This window comes from Chelonia mydas, chromosome 3 (assembly GCF_015237465.2).
Source record: "Chelonia mydas isolate rCheMyd1 chromosome 3, rCheMyd1.pri.v2, whole genome shotgun sequence".
In the NCBI taxonomy this organism is placed as follows: Eukaryota; Metazoa; Chordata; order Testudines; family Cheloniidae; genus Chelonia; species Chelonia mydas.
In genome coordinates, this window is record NC_057851.1 from 70,997,493 (window position 1) to 71,018,000 (window position 20,508).

A 20,508-nucleotide genomic window follows, 5' to 3' on the forward strand; every position below is an offset into this window, starting at 1 on the left:
ATTAGCAATATACGGTTGCCTTAAAAGTAGACAAATTTATACAAAATCATGTTATGTCTTATTTGTGGTGGTTTTGTCACATGTTCCCATTATTAGGTCTCAGCAACTCCACTAAGCACCTGGGGGAAGTGAGTCAAAAGCTTGTCTGTTAAAATAATCTCCACTCTCCTGCTGATTTAGAATTAAGATTGCTCAAATCTGGGTTTTAAATCACTGTATCTCTGAATTATCAAGGCCATTGGAAATAATTATGTCATGGCACAGTGAAAACTATAGTGGTATGGTTGAGAGTAACTGTGGATTCATATTTACATGAAGTAAATACATTAAAGTTATTGATCTTTGGAATAACTGTAACCTGGTGAGCTTTGAGTTTATATTACATAGAAAAGCTCTACAAGCCTTCACCCATCATTGATTGGGTTTCACATACACAGATAAATATATTTTCTTGCTAGCCTGAGACAAACAAATCTGAATAGTGTTTTGAACAAAATATAGTATGTAGACACTCAGGCACTTGAGCCCTGATCCTGATAGCATTTACAAATGTAAGCAACTTTATAGATATAAAAGGTCCCATTACACTCACACAGAGGAATTGCACTGGGGAATTGTTATTTAGTTGAGGCAAAGCAACCAAAGAAACTTTTTAGCAGTATACAAATTATATTTAGTTGTGAAGAAAGCTGAAAGAGTAAGATTAGAAGGAAAAACCATACAAATCAGATCCTGGTGGTACCAATGCTAATATTAATTCTTGGAATAAACAGAAGAACTTCCCCTCTTGTAAGTTATCCTGTGGAAGAGATGGAAATAAATGTAAACAAATTAGGCAAACATCTGTGTAGTTATGCATCTCAAGTCCTATTGATTTCAGTATTCTTGGATGCATTCTTTATAAGCACTGACTATGGCTTTGGTAGTAAAAGTAATATGTTTATGCCAAATTTTGCTGTTCTTATTCCACATTAACCTTGTTTAAATGAATAGGTTGTTTTTTTTTTGTTTTTTTTTTTTTAAATAACAGGATTCAGCCCTTTGATATTATTCTGGAAACATGAGTACAGTTTGCATATCACAGTAATGTTTCTAAAGCTATGTTAATGGATCTTCTATACTTGAGAATAAACGCTGAGGGGCGGGAGAGGAACCATTTAAAAGGATACTAGCAACTTAAAATCATAATTTGTAAACAAACAATTCTTTAACTACATCAATAATAGCAGGTTATTACAAGTTAAAACAATATTTAAAATCTTAAATCACAGTCCTACAACATGGGGTGGCACAGGCAGCTTGCTGCGCTCACACAGAGCTGCATCGCCCTTCATTTTACCTCGGCCCCCTGTAGTTAACACCAAGGGGGGAAAAGTGTAAGAATATAATGTCTTTTAAAAATCTTATCTGGGACTCAAAACACTAATATGTATTAATCATATGGTTATCAGATTATATAGCTATAGAGCAGAGTTAAGGTTGTTTGGGTACCTTGACTATACACTTTCATACATGTTTTCATTTCTTTTCCTTTTTTTAGTTTTGAATTTCCTGGGTTTACAATGATTTTTGATAAAATTATAGCATCCCTTTCATGTTTTTTCCCCGTAACCTAATGTTCTCCCAACCTTTCATCTCCATCTTTGTTCAGTTTGTGTTTGGGAATTTTAATACGGTGGCCTGTTTTATGCACTAACCGAAGGAAGGAAGAGAAAAAACAAAGTGTTAATTCAGCGTAACAGGAATAAGATAACTAATAACTTAATTGTTTGACTCAAATCTATCTCAAATTGTACATTGAAAAGAACAAAGGCAAGGATTTTTCATATATACTATGTCTAACACCTAAATTGAAGCTAGTGCTTTCCATTTGGCCTATTATTTTCCAGTCAATCTGTCCAACACAGTGGAATATTCTCCTAGAGCATTGAGATTTAGGTCACATGATGACACTTGGTTTAAGCGGAAAACTTTATCCTAGAACTCATAAATTAATCCTTTAAACCAATTTAGCAATTCAAGGCAGTTAAATAGAACAGACAATATTAAGTTTTCAGCCTTCGTAATGATTAGCATTTCCTTATGTGTCAAGGAATGTTAGGTTATGTAAAGATGAGAGGATATCAAATGCTAAAACTCTTAATATAAGGGGTTTTGAAATTTCTAAGTATCAATGACATCTAGGTTTTAAAAGTGTTAGTTTGGAATTCTTGTTGCATGAAAGGGTTTTACCTGAATTATGGAGAATAAACTCTACAAATTCTAGATTATATGGCTAATCCAGAACAGTAAATTTGAGCTGAAAATACAAAAGTGTGTGTATATATAGGTAGCTTTAAGGCAACACTGTAAAGTAAATTCCAATCAAAACTTAATTTACCTTAAAATGTATTTAAGCCTATGGAGATTGTCCTCCTTAGATTCCAAATATCTTTTATAAATGTACTATTCAATTACCAGTAATAAATAGTTAGCTAATGCTCATATAAAATCTGCAAAGCAAATTTTTGTGCTGTCTCCGCAGTAGCCACTACCTAACACAGTTTGTTTTCTGGATTGTTCTGCATCAATAATATTGAAGCCAAAGCAATATCATTAACAAAAATAAAAATTATAGGGCCAGATCCTCAGCTGGTGTTAATTGGTGTGGCTCCCTGGAAGTCAGTGGAACTCTACCATCTTAAATGAGATGAAGATTTGGCCTTATGATATTTTTAAATTGCTTTCAAAGCATAGAAAAACATCAGTCTTTCATAAATGCAAAAGAACTATTGTGGAACTAAATGGTCTCAACCTATTACAATATAGCAAGCAGTAAAGAATCTGATCTTCCCATTGTAGGAGCCCACACAAGGTTTATATTTTAATCCTGAAGAACCAAATCTGCTCCCAAGCAAACCTTTTAGTGTGTGGGTGTGTGGTGTAGGAGGGAAGGACCTCACTGTATTATTATTTTTATATTCCTTTTTTCATTTTGTTAATTAGAAACATACTTGTATATAAACAGAAGTTATTTTTCTTTTTAAAGTATTTTAAAGTATTTTTAATCTTGATACAATACTGATTAGAATAAGAGACATATGCCTTTATAATTTCACCCCTTACCCAATTTGTCTTGTCATAAAAGAAGTGTAGTATATAAGAAAAGAGAGGAGAAAACGTTTTCATTCTTCTTACACTGTGCTCCTTTCTTTTTGTTAGTGAATTACATTAAACAATAAACCATATCAGTTTTTCCCTATATAAGTTATTTCCTAAATTACCAAAGTAGCATAGATCTCTTCTAGTTACTCTGTTACAGGACATTAATGGAAAAAAAATTGTATGCATGTCAAAATACCACTCTTTTTCAGTTCCCTATAACTTTTGCCAAACTTAAACTGTTCAAGCTGAGATTTTTGGTGAGGCTGTCTGCTTCAGGCTGAATTTTTTGGGGGGACAGGGGAAGGGAATTTCAGCAAAAATGATTCAGCCATTTCAGAAAACGAGTTAGGGAAAATTATGTTTTTTGCCTATTTATAATAGAAATTTGTTACAAGTGTGTGTTGAGTAGCTCTAACACCTTATGCTTTGAAGCAGGGAGGTTGCATTGGTGACAGGGATGTGCTTTTTGCTCTTTTTCTGAAAATTTACCCAAACTATAAACCTCGTCAAATCTGAGTTTCCACGTGGTCAATAGAGCTGGCAGAAAAATTGTTTGAAGAGTCCATCTGTACTGAGCATTCACCTGTGTGACAAGTAGACTGTGTGTGTGCCATCTCCACGGAGCGACTGAACTTCTTCACAGCAGTGCTGCAGGGGTTGAGCAGGTCTTTTCCTGCAATAGCTCTTGTGGGCTTCTAGGTGTCTCTGTGAGGCCAGGTACAAGAAGTGACAGTAAAGAAATTGCCTTTTATGCTCCATTCTCCCTCTGTTAGTGGCCAGGCAGTGTGGGAAAGTCCTGTGGGGGAAAAAACCCAGTATGTGTTCATGTAATTAAAGAATGTATCATCTGTGACAAAGTTCCACCTCTGCCTTGGTGGGTCCTGCACCTACTGGCAGATTTGCTCGCCTCAGAGATTCACAGCAGCCCTCAGTTTGGCCACTTTTGCTAGTGGCTCAAACCTGCCATTCACTCAGCTAACCTCATCACTGGCCAGCATGGGGAAAAGGAGGGAGAACAAACCCACTGTCTCTGCTGGTCCACCGAGTGGGTCAGCAAACAGGCCAGAGACCTTCCCCTCTGGTGGGACCCACAGTCCAGGTCAACTCTTCCTGTATCCAATAGGGAGTTGGGGAGATGGGCGGGGGTAACCCTGGCCCACCCTCTACTCCGGGTTCCAGCCCAGGGCCCTGTGGATCACAGCTGTGCAAGTGTTTGTTTAATGTAACACCTGTGTGATAGCTATAACTCCCTGGGCTACTTCCCCATGGCCTCTTCCCAACACCTTCTGTATCCTCACCACAGGCCCTTCCTCTTCATGCCAGATAGTGTTTGTATGCCCCAGTCCTCCAGTAACATGCCCTCTCACTCTCAGCTCCTTGTGCAGCCCCCACTGACTGAAGTGAGGTCCTTTTTAAACCAGGTGCCCTGATTAGCCTGCCTGTCTTAATTGATTCTAGCAGCTTCTTAATTGGCTCCAGGTGTCCTAATTAGCCTGTCTGCCTTAATTGGTTCCAGTAAGTTCCTGATTGTTCTGGAACTACCCCTGTTACCTTACCCAGGGAAAAGGGACCTGCTCAACCTGGGGCTAATATATCTGCCTTTTATACTTACCTGGCAGGGGAGATACCATGATCACAAAGGTGGTTTTCCCAGGGTGAGGCTCATCCATTGCACTGAGGGTGTGCTGACCCCTGCGATTTCCCCAAATGTGGGTAACTTGACTGCATAATTTGTGGTAGTGAGGGACTGCATTCGCACTCTCCCCTGGCTCTCAGTTTAAAAAAAAAATCACTCTCCTGTAGCCATCTGGCCTGACCCTGTCACACATCATACATGAGCAAAAGGGTTTTTCTGGCATTTCCTAACTGTGGAGTATTTGATTTGGGTGAACTTAACATTCTTTTAATGTAAGGCTTTTTAAAATGTAATATAAATATACTTGAATGTGAGACTAATTTCACATGCAAGTATACAGTTCAGTTCATTACACTCTTAGGGCTAAATTCGGTTACGTTTGTTTTAAAACGTTCCAGGATGACCTGAAGTTTGGAATAAAGTGTTGCCTTTAGGGCACTGATCTTCTTAAGGGATGATGTGATACTGCATTGCCTCAGGGGAAACTCTGCTTTGCTGCGCCAGTCCAATCTAGGCCTAGTGCAGTGGGGAGGTATGGGAGGAGGCAGAGAGAGATCCCTACTCTCTTGTTGCCACTGTGCCTCACTAGGGGGTAGGAACAGCAATTCTGTCTGGTCTTTAGACAGCACATGCAAGGTGGGAGGAAGACGGGAGAAGACTTCTTGTGTCTCCCCTGCCCCCACTATATACATACGTAAGGTCCAGGCAGAATCTGGCCCTTAGATAATGTATCATGAAGAAATCATAACCCAGGTGAACAGGAGCTATAATATTGAATGTGAGTTAGGGACAGTGCTTAATTTGTAATGAAAGAGCTGCTGGGGCTCAAGAAATTAGGGGCCAGGGCTCAGACAATTTTTTTTTACTTTCATAAGTGATGCAGGTACCAGGGCTATGAACTGCCAAACCAGGAGGAGCTGCAGTTCAGCCCTGGCAAGCGTTGGCACAAATCAAGCAATGGTTAGGGGGCAGAATTAGGCCCAAAGTGAACATAAGCAAACCACTTTCTTCTGTGTTCTCTTGCTTAATTTCTTTGATAATGTCACAGATAGATGCTGGTGGTATCAAAATCTATTGCCGTGGAAGCATGTGATAACAGAAGCACCAGATTGTGGCATCAGTGACTAAATCAGGCAGCAGGAGGAAGGTCTAATATCAGAGAGAGCTGATTTTACGCATGCACGTGTACACACACACACGCCTGGGTAATTAACAGTGATAGAAAAGGAAAAAGCTTGATGAGCTATTTACTTCTGGGAGAATTCTGCACCAAGAAATTCTGCACCTAATATTTTAAAATTCTGCACATTTTGTCAAAATAACACAATATAATCATGCCAGTTTCAATTATTTTGGTAATTTATTTCAAAATATCTATCACAACTATGTAGCAATACAGACAACAAAAAAGATTCAGGAATGTTTTATGACAAATAGATTCCCTACTAGGCATATTAATACAGAACTGAGTTATAATTCCTTTAAACTACAATATAGGAATGTATTTCCCACTGCGCATGTGCAGAATTCAGAAGCAGTGCAAAGGCTGAGGGGACTCGGAGATAATGGAGGAGCTGAAGGAGAGAGAAGTAATTGCTGGGAAGGAGCCTGGGTGTGAAATTGGAGGGTTGTTGGATGTGGGTGGGAGAAGTATGGAATGGGGTTTTTTGGACAGGGAGGGATTGTTAGGGATCCTCCACCATGCAGACCCTGGCTGACCCCTAGCCTTTCTCATTCAGTCACCCACTTCTGCCTGTCCCCATATGTCCCTGCACCCCCATTCAGCTTCTCCCTCCCCTCTTGCGGCTCTGCACCCCCTCCTTCCTGTCCCCATGTGACCCGGCACCCCATGTGTCCCTCCCACATCCCCATATGTCCCTATTCCCGTACTCCAGTTCAGCCCCTGCCCAAGTCTGTGACTCCCCAAGCAGCCCCATGTGCCCCACTCTGTCTGACCCTCACCCCCATATACCATGCCTCCTGACCTGGTCTCATGAGTAGAGCACCATGAGGAAGGCAATTTCCTTTTTTCCCTGTCCATAGCTGGGGCTGGCCCAGGAGTGGCTATTCTTTTCTGGCACCACAGAGGCCCCTGGTGGGCAAAAGGTGTACTGCAGCAACTTTCCTGCATAATGTATTTTCTGCGGGGAGGGGGGAATTCTGCACATGCGCAGTGATGCAGAATTCCCTCAGGAGTAGCTATTGGAAGGAGAATAATGTGCTATCTGTAATGGTTTGCCAAAGTTTGGAAGTGGTTCACTATCTATTCTAATGTACTTAGATGCCTCAGTTCAAGCTGTCATATAGATTATGCTTATTATATTTAATCCTCAAGGTGTTTTTTAATGTAATAGGTTGTCATAAAGAGGATGGTGATCAGTTTTGTTCTCTCTGAGGGTAAGACAAGAATAAGCAGTTTAGTTTACAGCAAGGGAGATCTAGGTTGGATATTAGAAAAGCTTTCCAGCTATAAATTTAGTTAAGCACTGGAACTGGTTATCTAGGAGGTTATGGAATCTTTATCATTGGAGGGTTTTAGGAACAGGTTAGACAAAACACCTGTCAAGGATGATCTAGGTAGACTCAGTCCTGCCTCTTGTTGTTCATTCCAATTCTATATGTCTATGATTCTGTGGATATAAATTGAAGAGCAGGATGAAGATTAGTTGTAGCCTATAGATCAACAACATTCTCATCTCATCACATTTGTTTGGTTTATTTCCGTACAGGTTTATATTGGTGAAAAGTTTTTCTTTGCTTTAACAGCCAATACTTCAGTGTTTTGCTATGGTAAAGCGAGTTAGTCAGTGAGCTTTTACAATCATAAATAACTAATTTGCAATTACGCACCTGGTGGGCGGTGGTGGAAAGTAATACAGACAGCTCTCTGAATAGAGGGTAGTGCAGAGCCCCACTAACCTTGGGAGGACCTTTAGGATGGATTGTGTCTGTGGATGTGTAATCCATCCATAGCTGTCTGGTGGGCAGGGAGAGTATGCACATTGAACCATTCTAAGTGGCCCTGCCTGCCAGCCAACTCTGCAGGTTAGTATTGAGGGTCTGCACTGCCAGCCCACCTTGTTTGGGTAATATGTCTCCCTAGTGTCAGGGAGGGAGCATGCCTGTGACTTCAGAGACTGCAGTTGTCACTTGGGCTTATGTGGGAAGTGCTGGGGAAGAAAAGAGGGGAGGAAGTTATCTCTAGGCCAGGGTCAATCTAGCCAATAATGTTTTGTGACAAGGATGGACAAAAAATGTTGAATTTGAGTTTGGCCTCCTAAAAGCTTTGACCTTTAAGGCTAAGGCTGCCTTTGCTTCAAATTTTAATATACCTTCTCTCTGTCTGTCTTTTTTAGCTGTAATGTTTTCCTCTTCCTCCACAAGATTTTAAGTATTGAGATTCTGAAGAACAAACGTGAAGGATGCCGTCTGAGAGGTGCCTCAGGTATGTTACTTTAAAGCAGGGCAGGATGTCATTGTCACTTAGCATGGTGTTTACTGAAGCATTAGTCATCATATGATGCATTAACAAAAGCATTCATTTAACACCTGCATCTCCAAATTATAACCTGGAAGAGATTGCTTTAAGAGTTGCTGTTGCCATTATCATGAACAACATGAAGCATGAATGAGACAGTAGTAATTTACTTGAACCCCACAATCCTCTCCAATTCCCTGTTGTTTCTCATTCTTTATGTCCTTGTCTACGTTAGGAGTTTGCTCAGGGGTATTTTCAATGCCAGTGAATGCCCAAAGTGTAGACAAAAAAAACCCTGGAGTCAGTGAAGTTTTGCACTGGTGCAGCCATAATGGTGGCTGGCGATTGTTTGCTGTGATTGGGGCACTTTCCCAACGGCCATCTGTAAGAAGGCTGGCTTATTCATGCACTTCCTCTTTCTGCCCTTCCAAAGTTCTCATTTCCATTTTTCCTTATCCATCTGACACCTCAATCTGTTTCTCTCTTGTTTATGCTTCTTACTGGCTACTTTACTTAAGGAAATAATTATTATTTAATTCATTTTGGGAATGTTTGCACAGAGGGTGCTATACAAAATATATTTATGCTATGGAATTTTTGCAGGATCTATCACCAGTCTGGTTCCCTGGAGGCTGCTCTAGTTTATACCCACTGCCTACATCTCACTAGGACCAACTTGGCAGTGGTATCCCACGATACATCCTTTCCCTCTGCCATGACCCCAACACTGGAAGATTCCCTCAGACATGGGGGATAATGAACTGCCTAGATCTACTATGCTTTATGGCCACTTTGTACTCGCAGAATGGTACAAAACGGCACAGTGTGCCTGTGAATCAATGGTCTCATGTTTATAACTTTCAGTTGAAACTGTCCATAATGAACATGCAGCTGTACATATCATGCAAGTATGTAAGTATGTGGTTGTAATCAGAAAAATTACTGAAAGTTGAGATTGGTGCATTACAAATATTTGCTCCCTCTGATTCCAACTCTGCTGAGTTTATGGACAAAATCAGTGTTTTATTTCTGTTAGAAATGGGAAAGCAGGATGCACGTGACCGAACTGTCTTCTATTGTTCCTCAAGCATCAGGAACAGAATTGATGGTTTTTCTTTGGTTCCAGGTTCCTTATTGTTGGTGCTGAAGAATGAACCTGAAAAAACACAGTTGGATTTTTTTTTTTTAGTTATCAGGTTGAACTTACAGCACTGACTGCTTAAAATAATAAATCTTGACTGAACTTAGTGAATTTCCTATGGAAGTTACAGAAAGGAAATAAATGTAAAACAGCAAGAAATTGCTTTTACAGGATTGTCTTTCCTGACAACTGTACTTTATTGTATATAAATAGGATTCCACAAGCAGAATAGTCAGAAATTGTTTTGCACTTATTTCTTTGGTGTGAAACTAAATAAAGGACTAGCCCCTCAGCTGGTATAAATTCATATACAATTCACATGATTTAGCCCAGCAGAGGATCTGGCCAGTTGTATGTGGATTTTTTTTCTTTCTCCATTCCATGTATTTATTATTTTTTATATACATATGATCAGGTTGTCCTTTCAGTTTCCTGGAGTGGAGGAGATTTGGATCAGGCAGATCTAGGCAGGGAAGCACAGAAGCTCAGGGACTATCAGCTCCATGGCTTTGTCCAAACACCAGGGAGTTATTTAGAGGAGATGCTTTTTGCAAAAGCACCTGTATTGATCCTTAGCACCATGTAAGAGTCACCTGAGCCCTTAACACAAACCACCAAGTAGCCATCTGGCAACTTTAAGTTACAGCTATTCTGAATTGGGTTTAAAGAAGCAACCTAAAAGTGAAAGACTCTAGTCTCTTATTTATTCCTCAGCCATCTAGCCCCTTCTTATTTGTTTTAAAATATGCTCTTATTTTAAAGTGAAAATGTAGCAAAAGTTGATATCAGATGACTAATTATTGGTTGAAACCACTTTTACAATATTACCAAGGAATAATGGAATAGTATGTTCTGTTGCTTTGACACCTTATATTGCAGGTATTATCTGAAAAGTAATAGTAAAAAAAAAATGAACGTTCTGGTATCACAGATCTGCTGCTTGTGAGGCTTTAGAGTCATATCTGCTTTTTTTAGTGACAATTTTAACTAATCGGAACTACTTTTTACCTCCATTAGTTCAGCTGAACCAGCATAGCTAAGGAAAAATTAGATGGAATCTCTTCTGGCTTGCACAGCAGAATTCTTTACAAAGTAGGAGTAGTAGAAACTGTTTTTGATGATAATAGGTGAGCCAGACAATTTGTAGAGTTGGTTACATGAATGTTCAATATTCCTTTCTACTAATATATTAATTTAGGCCACTTTGGTTGTTTTTCTATTACCCTGTGAGAAGATGATAAAACCCCAAACTTTTATACTCCTCTTACTTAACACTTGTATAAATCAGGACACTGAACCCAACAGTGGAGTAAAGGAGAAAAGAATCAGGGCCTTTGAGTTGTTGTAAATCTAACATATTTTCTATCCAAAATAAAACTAAATTATGTGAAACTTTTCCTATGCTAAACATACCACATACAAGCGTCTCTCTGTTTGGGCACAAGCTGCTTTATTTTTTTTAAACCAGAAATGTTGATCAGCATTAACTACTGAGCCTCAGAGTTGGGTCTTCTGTTTGTTGATAGACTCTCTTTGTTTCCTTCATTTGCAGTATTCAAGAAATGCTGACAGGTCAGAGGCTTTGCCAATCCAGTTCACATAATGATGCTGTCTTGGCAGCCCTGAACCAACAAAGAAGTGATGGTGTACTCTGTGACATCACCCTCATTGCAGAAGAACAGAAATTCCATGCCCATAAGGCAGTACTTGCAGCATGCAGTGATTATTTCCGAGTAAGTTTACCTTCGCGTTTTCTTTCCCTTATAAAATCACTAAGAAATATGATGTAACTTCAAGAAAAAAATGGTTGCGGGTTCCATGCTGAGCAAGTTACAATTTAAATCTGAGTCTTTGAAATGGATGAGATTTATATTTTTTGAAATGCACATAATGCACTTTAGTTGCATATCATGCTATTAAAGTATCCATAATTGTTGTAAGTGTGAATATTATTTTCAATTTTTTCTAATTCAGAGTATAATTTAGTTTTTGTCTTTAATCTGGAGTCTGGACTTTTTAAGAGTGTTCTTTTAACAGAGGTACAGGGGTTTGTGTCTGTAATTTCCTAGGTTTTTAAAAAAAGCAAACTGAAAAAGTGGGAATTGCATTATGTGGCATCATATTAGAACATAAGAGCTACCATACTGGCCCATGTTGCCCAGTATCCTGTCTCTGACAGTGGCCCATACCAGAGATTCAGGGGAGAGTGTAGAGAACAGGGCAATTCTAGAGTGATCCACTCCTGTCTTCCATTCCCGGGTTCTGTATTCAGAGGTTTAGGGTTGCCCTGAGCATGGGATTGCATCCTTGAGGTCCATCAAAGGCTATTAGCCAAGATGCTTTCTTCCATGAGCTTATCTAATTCTTTTCTGAGGCTGCTTATACTTTTGGCCATTATAATTTCCCATGTCAATGAGTTCCACAGGTGCTTTGTGTGAAAAAGGACTTTCTCTTGTTTGTATTAAACTGCTGCCTATTAATTTCGTTGGGTAAACCCTTTTTTTGTATTGTGGGCAATTGTGGATAACAACTCTCTAGTGACTTTTTCCACACCATTTATACTTTTATATAGTGGCATTATGATGTTTTGTGTCTTATTTTCTATCCATTTGCTAATAATTCCTAACGTTTTGTTAACCTTTTTTTTTTTTTACCACTGTTGTGCATTAAGGAGACATTTTCATATATCTATCCATGGTGACTCCAAGATCTTCTTCTTTGTATGGTAACAGCTAATTTAGAACCCCTCATTGTATATGCATAGTTAATATTATTTTTTCCAGTGCGCATTACTTTGCACTTAGTAGTGTTGAATTTCATCTGTCATTTTGTTGCCTGGTATCACCCAGTTTTGTGTGATCCCTTAAAAACTCCTCGCAGTCTGCTTTAGATTTTAATATCTTGAATAATTTTGTGTCATCTGCAAACTTTGCCACTTCACTGTTCACTCCCTTTTCCAGATCATTAATGAGCATGTTGATGCCCACATGGATCATGATCAAGGTTTGAACCTTTAGATCTACAGCAAAGACCTATACCCCTTGCGGTAAAGGAGTAACTAATAGAAATAGTAGGTTGTCATCTTCCACGTGGACCGTCACTAAGGGGGGATGGGACACTTTACCAGAGGATTTCTCATATTTGCTGATAGCAGTGGCATGCTGAGACTCGGGAATCTTGAAGTTCCCTTCCAGCCTTTGGAGGGGAGTTTACACTACTGGACCACTTCTGCCTTGTTTGGATCACTTCTGCCCTGTCCCTTCCAGCCTGTCCATGTCTTTTTCCTTCCCCTGGCTTCTTGTCCCAATACTATTCTTCTCACCTAGGTAGGCCCAGTCTCCTTTCCCAGCAAGTGCTAGTTTCATCCCTTCAAACTCCCTGTCCCAGTCTTGTTGCCATTCCCAGTCCTCTCTTCCCAGCTCCTCACCTGATCTGTCTCCTTTTCCCTATTGCCAGACACCCCATTCATGTTCCTCATACCCGCTGGCTCCCAGTCTCCCTTCTTATGCTCCACATGCAATATCTGCATCCCCTCCTTCTCTGGCGCTTTTACCCAGTCTCTTTGCCCATCCAGTTTGTTCTCCTCCAGTTGCCTGTCAGATCTCCCTTTCCTTGCCACACAGATTCCCAATCTCCTCATCCCCTCTCAGACTACAGTCCTAATCTCCCCCAACGCCCACAGGGTCCATGTCCCCTGTCTACTCCCCCTACGCCTGCTGCAAGTCCAGCTCTTGTCCACTCTTCATTCAAACCAAGCAGCTTCCTCTTCCATGCTCCCTCTGCATAGCTGGGGGCTCATTCAGAGCACAGTTGAGACAGGCTCCCTGCTCACCGTTCAGGTGGTCACCTCCAGCATGTTCTGCAGCAGCACGCAGTTGCAGGAAAAATCCTGCTCAGCCCCAGGCTGCAGCATGCCCAGTGTGGCTGGAATCTTCTGGGAATTTAGCTGTGAAGTTCTAGTAAGCCACTATGGAGCATGTGTGAACTGTGCTTCTTCCCCCTCCCCACCGCCCAAAGGCTTATAACTTGACCACATTGGGTGGATTTTCATGGGGATGACCCCTCTGCCAAATTTAAAGCCCATGCCCCAAAACATTGGGGTGCTAGAGCTTTTCACAGAAAACATCACCTAAATGTTTTAACATGGCACAATAACATATCTTCCCTGTCGTTTGTTCTCAGAAACCGCTGAATAATTTTGGCTGAAACATTCGAAAAAATTTCAGCTTGACATAGACACCCAGTGTAGAAAATTTCAGCCCAAATGATGAAAGTTGGGTGAAATTCAAAGCAATTGAAAAACAGGTCTTCTAATTGGAAGTGTTGTGCAACCTTAATTTATAGGCATTGCTACCAGTCCCACTGCGTGTGTGTGTGTGAGTGAGTGAGTGAGTGACAGAGAGAGAGATTCTAAACTATAAGTATCTATAAGTTTATTTTGAAATCTCGTTAAGTAGTGAGTCACCTTGACACTATTCTGAGACTAGAGGAGTAATTGCTTTAAAAGTCTGTTTTCAGTAACAAAATACAGTTATTTAAATTTTTAGCTACAGTAGTTGTAGCATTAAACGCCTTTACAGTGACCTTTTCATTCCATTATAATTATATTACATTCCATGTAATTATATGTTTTTAACACCCATGTATTGCTAGATATTCTGTATCCTTAATTGTCTAAACAGGATCTTCGTCCTCCCCTGGAACCTGATAAATTTTTTGTTAATGTTGAGGTTTAGCTTGCTATATACATAAAAGGAACACTGTCAACTTGAAATCAGGTTTCAGAGTAGCAGCCATGTTAGTCTGTATTCACAAAAAGAAAAGGAGTACTAGTGGCACCTTAGAGACTAACCAATTTATTTGAGCATAAGCTTTCGTGAACTACAGCTCACTTCATCGGATGCATTCAGTGGAATTAAGTGATCACTCTCCTTACAGTGTGTATGATAACACCCATTTTTTTCATGTTCTGTGAGTATATAAATCTCCTCACTGTATTTTCCACTGGATGCATCCGATGAAGTGAGCTGTAGCTCACGAAAGCTTATGCTCAAATAAATTGGTTAGTCTCTAAGGTGCCACTAGTACTTCTTTTCTTTCAACTTGAAACCAGTTACTTTCACTGCAAGGGCTACTAAATCAATTTAACTTCCAGTTTTTGAGTACATTTTCCCAATTTCTCTCCCTTGTTGCTGTCAGAGGGACCTCCACACTTAACAGGGGAAAACACTTTTGCCAGATACATGTACTATTCTTATTGTGAGTTGCTGATCCTACTATGTTGCTTCTCTTGGCCCTACGCAGCCAGGACACCTGTTTCTCCTCTTCTTCCTGGAGCGCAGAGGGGCTTGATAGGGTTGCCAATTTTCAAATTGCAGAAAACTGAACACCTCACCCCGCCCCTTCCCCAAGGCCATGCCCACCCGCTCATTCCATCCCCCCTCACTCTGTCTCTTTCACTAGGCTGGGGAAGAGGGTTGGGGTGCAGGAGGAGATGAGGGCTCTGGCTGGGAGTGCGGTCTTTGGGGATGAGGGGTTTGGGGTTCAGCAGGGGACTCAGGGCTGGGGCTGGGGTGTGGGGAAGGAGGCTCAGGGTTGGGGCAGGGGCTTGGAGTGCAAGGGAGGGTGCAGGCTCCAGGTGGTGCTGATTCAGGTGACTCCCAAGAAGTGACTGGCATATCCGGCTCCCAGGCAGGCAGGAGCAGTGCAAAGAGCCCCCCTGGCTGTCCTTTCACCTAGGAGCTGGATATGTCGGCCACTTCCTGGGAGCTGCGCAGAGCCGGGTAGCGCAGCGCCACCAGTTGGATTCTTAACAACACATTGAGCAATGCTGACCGGAGCCGCCAGGGTCCCTTTTCGACCGGGTGTTCCGGTCGAAAACCAGACATCTGGCGACCTTATGGGGCTAGGTTGTTGGGGCGCCTGTGTCTGATTTCAAGGAGTGACTGGGATGGGGAGAGGGGCACTTTCCACTCTGCAGTCTGATTCTGCTGCTGACAACTCAGTCTTCCCCTGCTCCAGTCTGGTTGGCGCTTCCTAATTTTTCAGAGGGAATAGGTGCTGTCTCTTTCCTCTTATAGGGAGATGTATTGTCACAGCCTCTCCTGGTCCCATGGAACGGCTGTAGAGCTCTTTCTCCTCCCAGACTGATTTTTTTATTACTCTCCTTCTGAGTGGCTTGAGGTTATAGAGGTATTTTCTCTTGCCTGCTGTCTGGTGCCCACAGTCTTGCAAGGGGAAAGTGATAAGAGGGGTACATCTTGTCCCCTCCTGTCCCAGCTGAAAGGGCCTAGTGTAGGATGCATGCACCCGCTGCTGTTAAGTACTCCCCAGATACTTTAAAGAGATCCAGGAAGAAAAGTTGGGGACATGCTGCCTCCCACTTCCAGGTAGCTCCCATTACTCCACAGCCTTATGAAGAAGTCCAAAGGATGGAGAATGGGGCTCTTGTTGATCCCCAGTTCCACTTAGGTGTCTGGGGACTTAAGATTGGGGCTGCCCTTCCTTTCTCAAAGTTATTTGTTACTCTCCCTTTGCAAGAGTTGTTGTGTGGTAGTCACATGGCTTCCCCTCCTACCCAGCACATTCTCTCTTCTCTCATTCCCCACCCCCATATAATGCCTGGCAACATCTCACGAAGAGTGGGCTGCAGCCTGCCTGATTGCCCTGTGTTCTTTAGCAGTGTGACAAGAACGGGTCCTGTCTTGCTTACTGATTGATTGACCTTGAGATTGGGGCACTGTGACTCACCCTGTTTCCAGTTGAGTTACTTGGTGTTTGGTGAATTGTCATTATAAATTTTTGTCTTGCTACCCTATGAAAAAAATAACAATTTTAAGATGGTTCAAATTATTAAAAGCTGCATACATCATTTCTATTGAAAAATACTGAGGGAGTGATTTGATGCAGAATTTAGTAATTTGATCTGCCTCAAAATAGTTATAATTTAGTAGGACATGTTGTCCACACTTTAAATATCTGCTGAAAAATGTACCACTTCTTTGCTAACAAATTCATTAGAGCATAAGCTTTCGTGGGCTACAGCCCACTTCATCGGATGCGTTGAATGGAACATATAGTAAGAAGATATATATATATATATACCAATGTGATATGTGCCAGCAATGCCCCTCTGCCATGTACATTGGCCAAACCGGACAGTCTCTATGCAAGAGAATAAATGGACACAAATCTGACATCAGGAATCATAACATTCAAAAACAGGTAGGAGAACACTTCAGCTTCTCTGGCCACTCAGTAAAAGACTTAAGGGTGGCAATTCTGCAACAGAAAAGCTTCAAAAACAGACTCCAACAAGAAACTGCTGAGCAAATGAATATGCAAACTAGATACCATTAACTTGGGTTTGAATAGAGACTGGGGGTGGCTGGGTCAGTACACATACTGAATCTATTTCCACATGTTAAGTATCCTCACACCGTCTTGTCAACTGTCTAAATGGGCATCTTGATTATCACTATAAAAGTTTTTTTTCTCCTGCTGATAATAGCTCATCTTAATTAATTAGCCTCTTACAGTTTGTATGGCAAATTCCACCTTCTCTGTATGTATATAAATATCTTCTTACTATATGTTCCATCATTCTGTGCATCCGTTGAAGTGGGCTGTAACCCACGAAAGCTTATGCTCTAATAAATTTGTTAGTCTCTAAGGTGCCACAAGTACTCCTGGTTTTTTTTGTGGATACAGACTAACACGGCTCCTACTCTGAAACACTTCTTTGCTGAAAATCAACCAAACAATAGCTGCTATTAGTAGATAAAAACTTTGTTAGGAAATTGTGAGGTGATAAGACTGATGTTGCATGGGGTGATAGTAAGTGAGGAAGGAAATAAATGCAGTATAGCCAAACCTAACCATCCAAACATAATGAATCAGCTTCCACCTAACTGTCGTCCCCCCCATCCTGCAAATAAAAAATCATGAGGTTGGCTTAAAATCATGATTTTATATAAAGTGTTTACATTTTGGTTTCTGAGCCTTTAGGCTTCATTGGGTCATGTTTACAGGTTTTCTCTGCAACCACTAGGGCTAGAAACTTAACTTTCATTGGTTTAAAAAAGTGAGATTCTCATGTGTAATCACAGGACTCCAGGAGCTGGGGCTCTAAGAAGAATGACAAATACCATGAAACTCACAATAAAAGCCCATTCTCATTTACATAGACTCTTGACATTTTTCTTTTGCTTGTTTTTGAATTTTATAAAAGGGATAGTACAGTATCTTGAAAGTGGGGTGCATACTTTCTCTTATCTTCATGAACTTTAGATGGCTCCATTGCTGAAAATGTGTAATCCTGTAAGTGCTTTCCTGAAGAAGAGAGCAAGAGAAGGGGGTGTCTTTCTTAAAAATAACATTATCATACCAATATCTGCTAGGAAACTTAGTCCTTGTGAATTGAAATACCACAATCAATAGCTGAGAATTGCTTCATTTTCACATAAGTGACTCTACTTTTTGACCTTGGTTATGCTTCTTCACTGTGATCAAATTTTCCAATAATTTTGTCTATGGACTGATTTCTGATATTGCTTTTAGAATGACCGATCTCATAGATCCCTTCAATAACCAAACCTTAATTATAGGGGTACCTTGTAGGCAACCTAAATATAGGCATTGCTAATACTTTGCTTTATATAAGGTTCTTGCAATCTTTTTTTGGGCAGCTGTAGCCCCTCCATTGTTTGCAGCAGGTCTCTGAAACTGGTCAGGGAGAGGGGCCTGGCTGTGACAGACTGACAATGTCCTGAATAAGCTTCAGTGAATTAAGTTAAACCTTATTGAACTAGGTTTAATAACATTGGGGTCCATTGTATTAAAAATGCAATTGTTTATGTGTTGTTGAGGGATCATGAATGTGTGGTCATGGAAAATGTAAATAGGAGAATGGGGATGGGGGATGATTAGGCAAACTCATGCAGTTTGGAACATCTCCAGAGAAACACCACCCCCTAAAGAGTTTTGAATATACTGGTTCAAACTGGAGTCTCCAGGGACCAACGGACAAAGAAAGGAAATAACCTGGTTTTAAACTGGCTCATGGCCTCTTTTCTGATCCACCAAATGGACAGGACCTCTGGTCCAAGGTGGGCCCCTAATCTTTAGGGAAGAATTGGAAGGACTAATAAACAATCAGAACTCTTATCAGAGTGAAGGGGGGGGGACCTCTGACAAACTTATTAGTACAGATGTAGGTTCTTTTATTGTATTTAATTTGTTTTCACTGTGGTGCTTTTACCTTAAGAATAAAATAGGCTAGCATAAAAAGAGCTGTGCAGTATCGATAACTGTGGGCAGTCAGACCATTAACAGTCTCTGAAAAGCAAGCAAGCAGGTATGTTGGGAATAACACAGTGAAGGCAGGGAACTGTGCAGTCTAGAAACACCCCAGTCAGAAGGGAATGAGATGCAGGTTTCCACCCATGAGAGGTAACGACTGGGGAGCTGGAAGCCTGAGAGTTGGTGGCCCTGGCTTGACTACTGAGGGGAAATACATGTGCCCTGAACTGTGACACAGGCTGCAAGCTGGACAGCAAGAACCTCATCCATAAAGGTGCAAGGGTTGCTTGGGGCGAGGTGGAGGACTGGCAATGCAAGGTGTGGGGCTGAGCAGGGGAAGTCAGGTGTGGGGGCCAAAGTGTGGAGACCCCCACTCCGTCCAGTGGGAAGGAGCCAACTGCCCCCTGTGTGAGGGAGATCTGCGCCTTCAGCCTGCGTGGCCTCATGTGGGGTAGAGACATAAGGCTGACAGCTTGCTGCTGCCTGTTAACTGGGGCCCTGGGAGCTGCCCTCCTGCTGGTGCCTGAATGTTCGACTATTCCCATCCCTCGGGGTCTCTCACCAGGGCCCAGGGGCCTTGGTAGCCCTGGGCCGGAGTCTGCCCCATCATCGTCTAACACAGATGCATGAGGTTCGGGGGGTAGAGATGGCAGCAGTAGGGGAGACACTTGGGTGTTTCCCACAGACTACTAAAGGAGTAGAAAAGGGCTGGTGGCAGACTGAAGTTTTGCCTAAGGTGGCTGATTGGATTGGATTGAGCAGTCTCTGGAAAGTTGGGTTAGTCAATGGATGTATACTTGCATTGTAATTGTACTAGCAAGCTATGTGATTTCCACTGAGAGATTCTTCTTTTCTGCAGGGTTCAAATATGGAGTATTGCTACTAAAAAGTATGACTTTACTAGCACACATTTGGAATATTAGCAGCTGATTTTATAACCTAAGGGGGTGTGGGGTTTTTTTTTTTTTTTTAAATGAAATGCTTCAATTTCTCAAAGTCTGAACAACCCTCTTTCTCCTTATTTTCCATTTGAATGGGTTTATAGTTAGACCACTGAATTACCTCAAAACGACAAAAATCTTTCATGTAAACTGGATGATCAGGATAATCTGAATCAATAAGATCAGTTTTTAAAATGTCAGTACTACTTGGATCTTTGAGAGGGAGCATTTTCAATTCATAGTTTAAATACTTTCTGTTCAAGATGAGCCAAATAGAATTAGATTTTCCAGGGACTTTCTCCTGTAACTTTCATAGCTGCTTCATAAGCACCCCATTCTCTGAGAGAGTTTTGAGTCTACTATTCCATTGCTGGCAGGAAAAAGTATTGTCAACTGATATCTTTCCATATATTCAGCACAGCTGATTGTTTGTATTTTGTTACATGTACAATGTACCTTGCTAAAGCTGAACTTTGCTCTTCAGGGCCGCTTACTTCTGCTGTATTTAGAGTTGCCAGGCATCCGGTTTTCTACCGGAACGCCCGGTCAAAAAGGACTCTGGTGGCACCGGTCGGCACTGCCAACCTGACTGTTAAAAGTCCAGTCAGTGGCACAGCAGGGGCCCGGGGCTAAGGCAGGCTGCCTGCCTGCCCTAGCTGCGCATTGTTCCCGGAAACAGCCGCCAGGTCCTGGTGGTCCCTAGGCATGTGGATGGCCAGGGAGGCTCTGTGTGCTGCCCCTACCCCGAGTGCTGGCTCCGCAGTTCCCATTGACCAGGAACTGCAACCAATGGGAGTTGCGGAGGTGGTGCCTGCAGGCACAAGGGCAGTGCGCAAAGCCTCCCTGGTTGCCTATGCACTTAGGGGCT

The 20,508-nt window shown here is 41.5% G+C and overlaps 1 protein-coding gene, 1 long non-coding RNA gene and 1 other non-coding gene across 7 annotated transcripts in view; 2 read left to right on the forward strand and 1 right to left on the reverse strand.

Annotated features, from left to right (window-relative positions):
- The window catches only part of KLHL32 (kelch like family member 32), a 207,072-nt gene that overhangs the window by 35,209 nt on the left and 151,355 nt on the right, over positions 1 to 20,508 (forward strand). For all 5 annotated transcript variants that reach the window (XR_006289499.1, XR_006289498.1, XR_006289497.1 and 2 more), the window contains exons 2-3: positions 8,137 to 8,225; positions 10,952 to 11,132. Coding sequence is in view for 2 of the 5 variants with exons in the window: in XM_043542675.1 (XP_043398610.1) it covers positions 8,203 to 8,225; positions 10,952 to 11,132 (204 nt within the window). In the remaining 3 variants the exon portion in view is untranslated. The remainder of the gene's footprint in view (positions 1 to 8,136; positions 8,226 to 10,951; positions 11,133 to 20,508) is intronic.
- Positions 90 to 4,521, reverse strand: LOC122465000. The gene is made up of 3 exons (XR_006289500.1): positions 4,443 to 4,521; positions 3,728 to 3,940; positions 90 to 799 (listed from the first exon to the last, which is right to left on the reverse strand). It is a non-coding gene; the product is annotated as an uncharacterized LOC122465000 (long non-coding RNA).
- Positions 4,749 to 4,912, forward strand: LOC114022663. Its single transcript, XR_003566669.1, has one exon. It is a non-coding gene; the product is annotated as a U1 spliceosomal RNA (small nuclear RNA).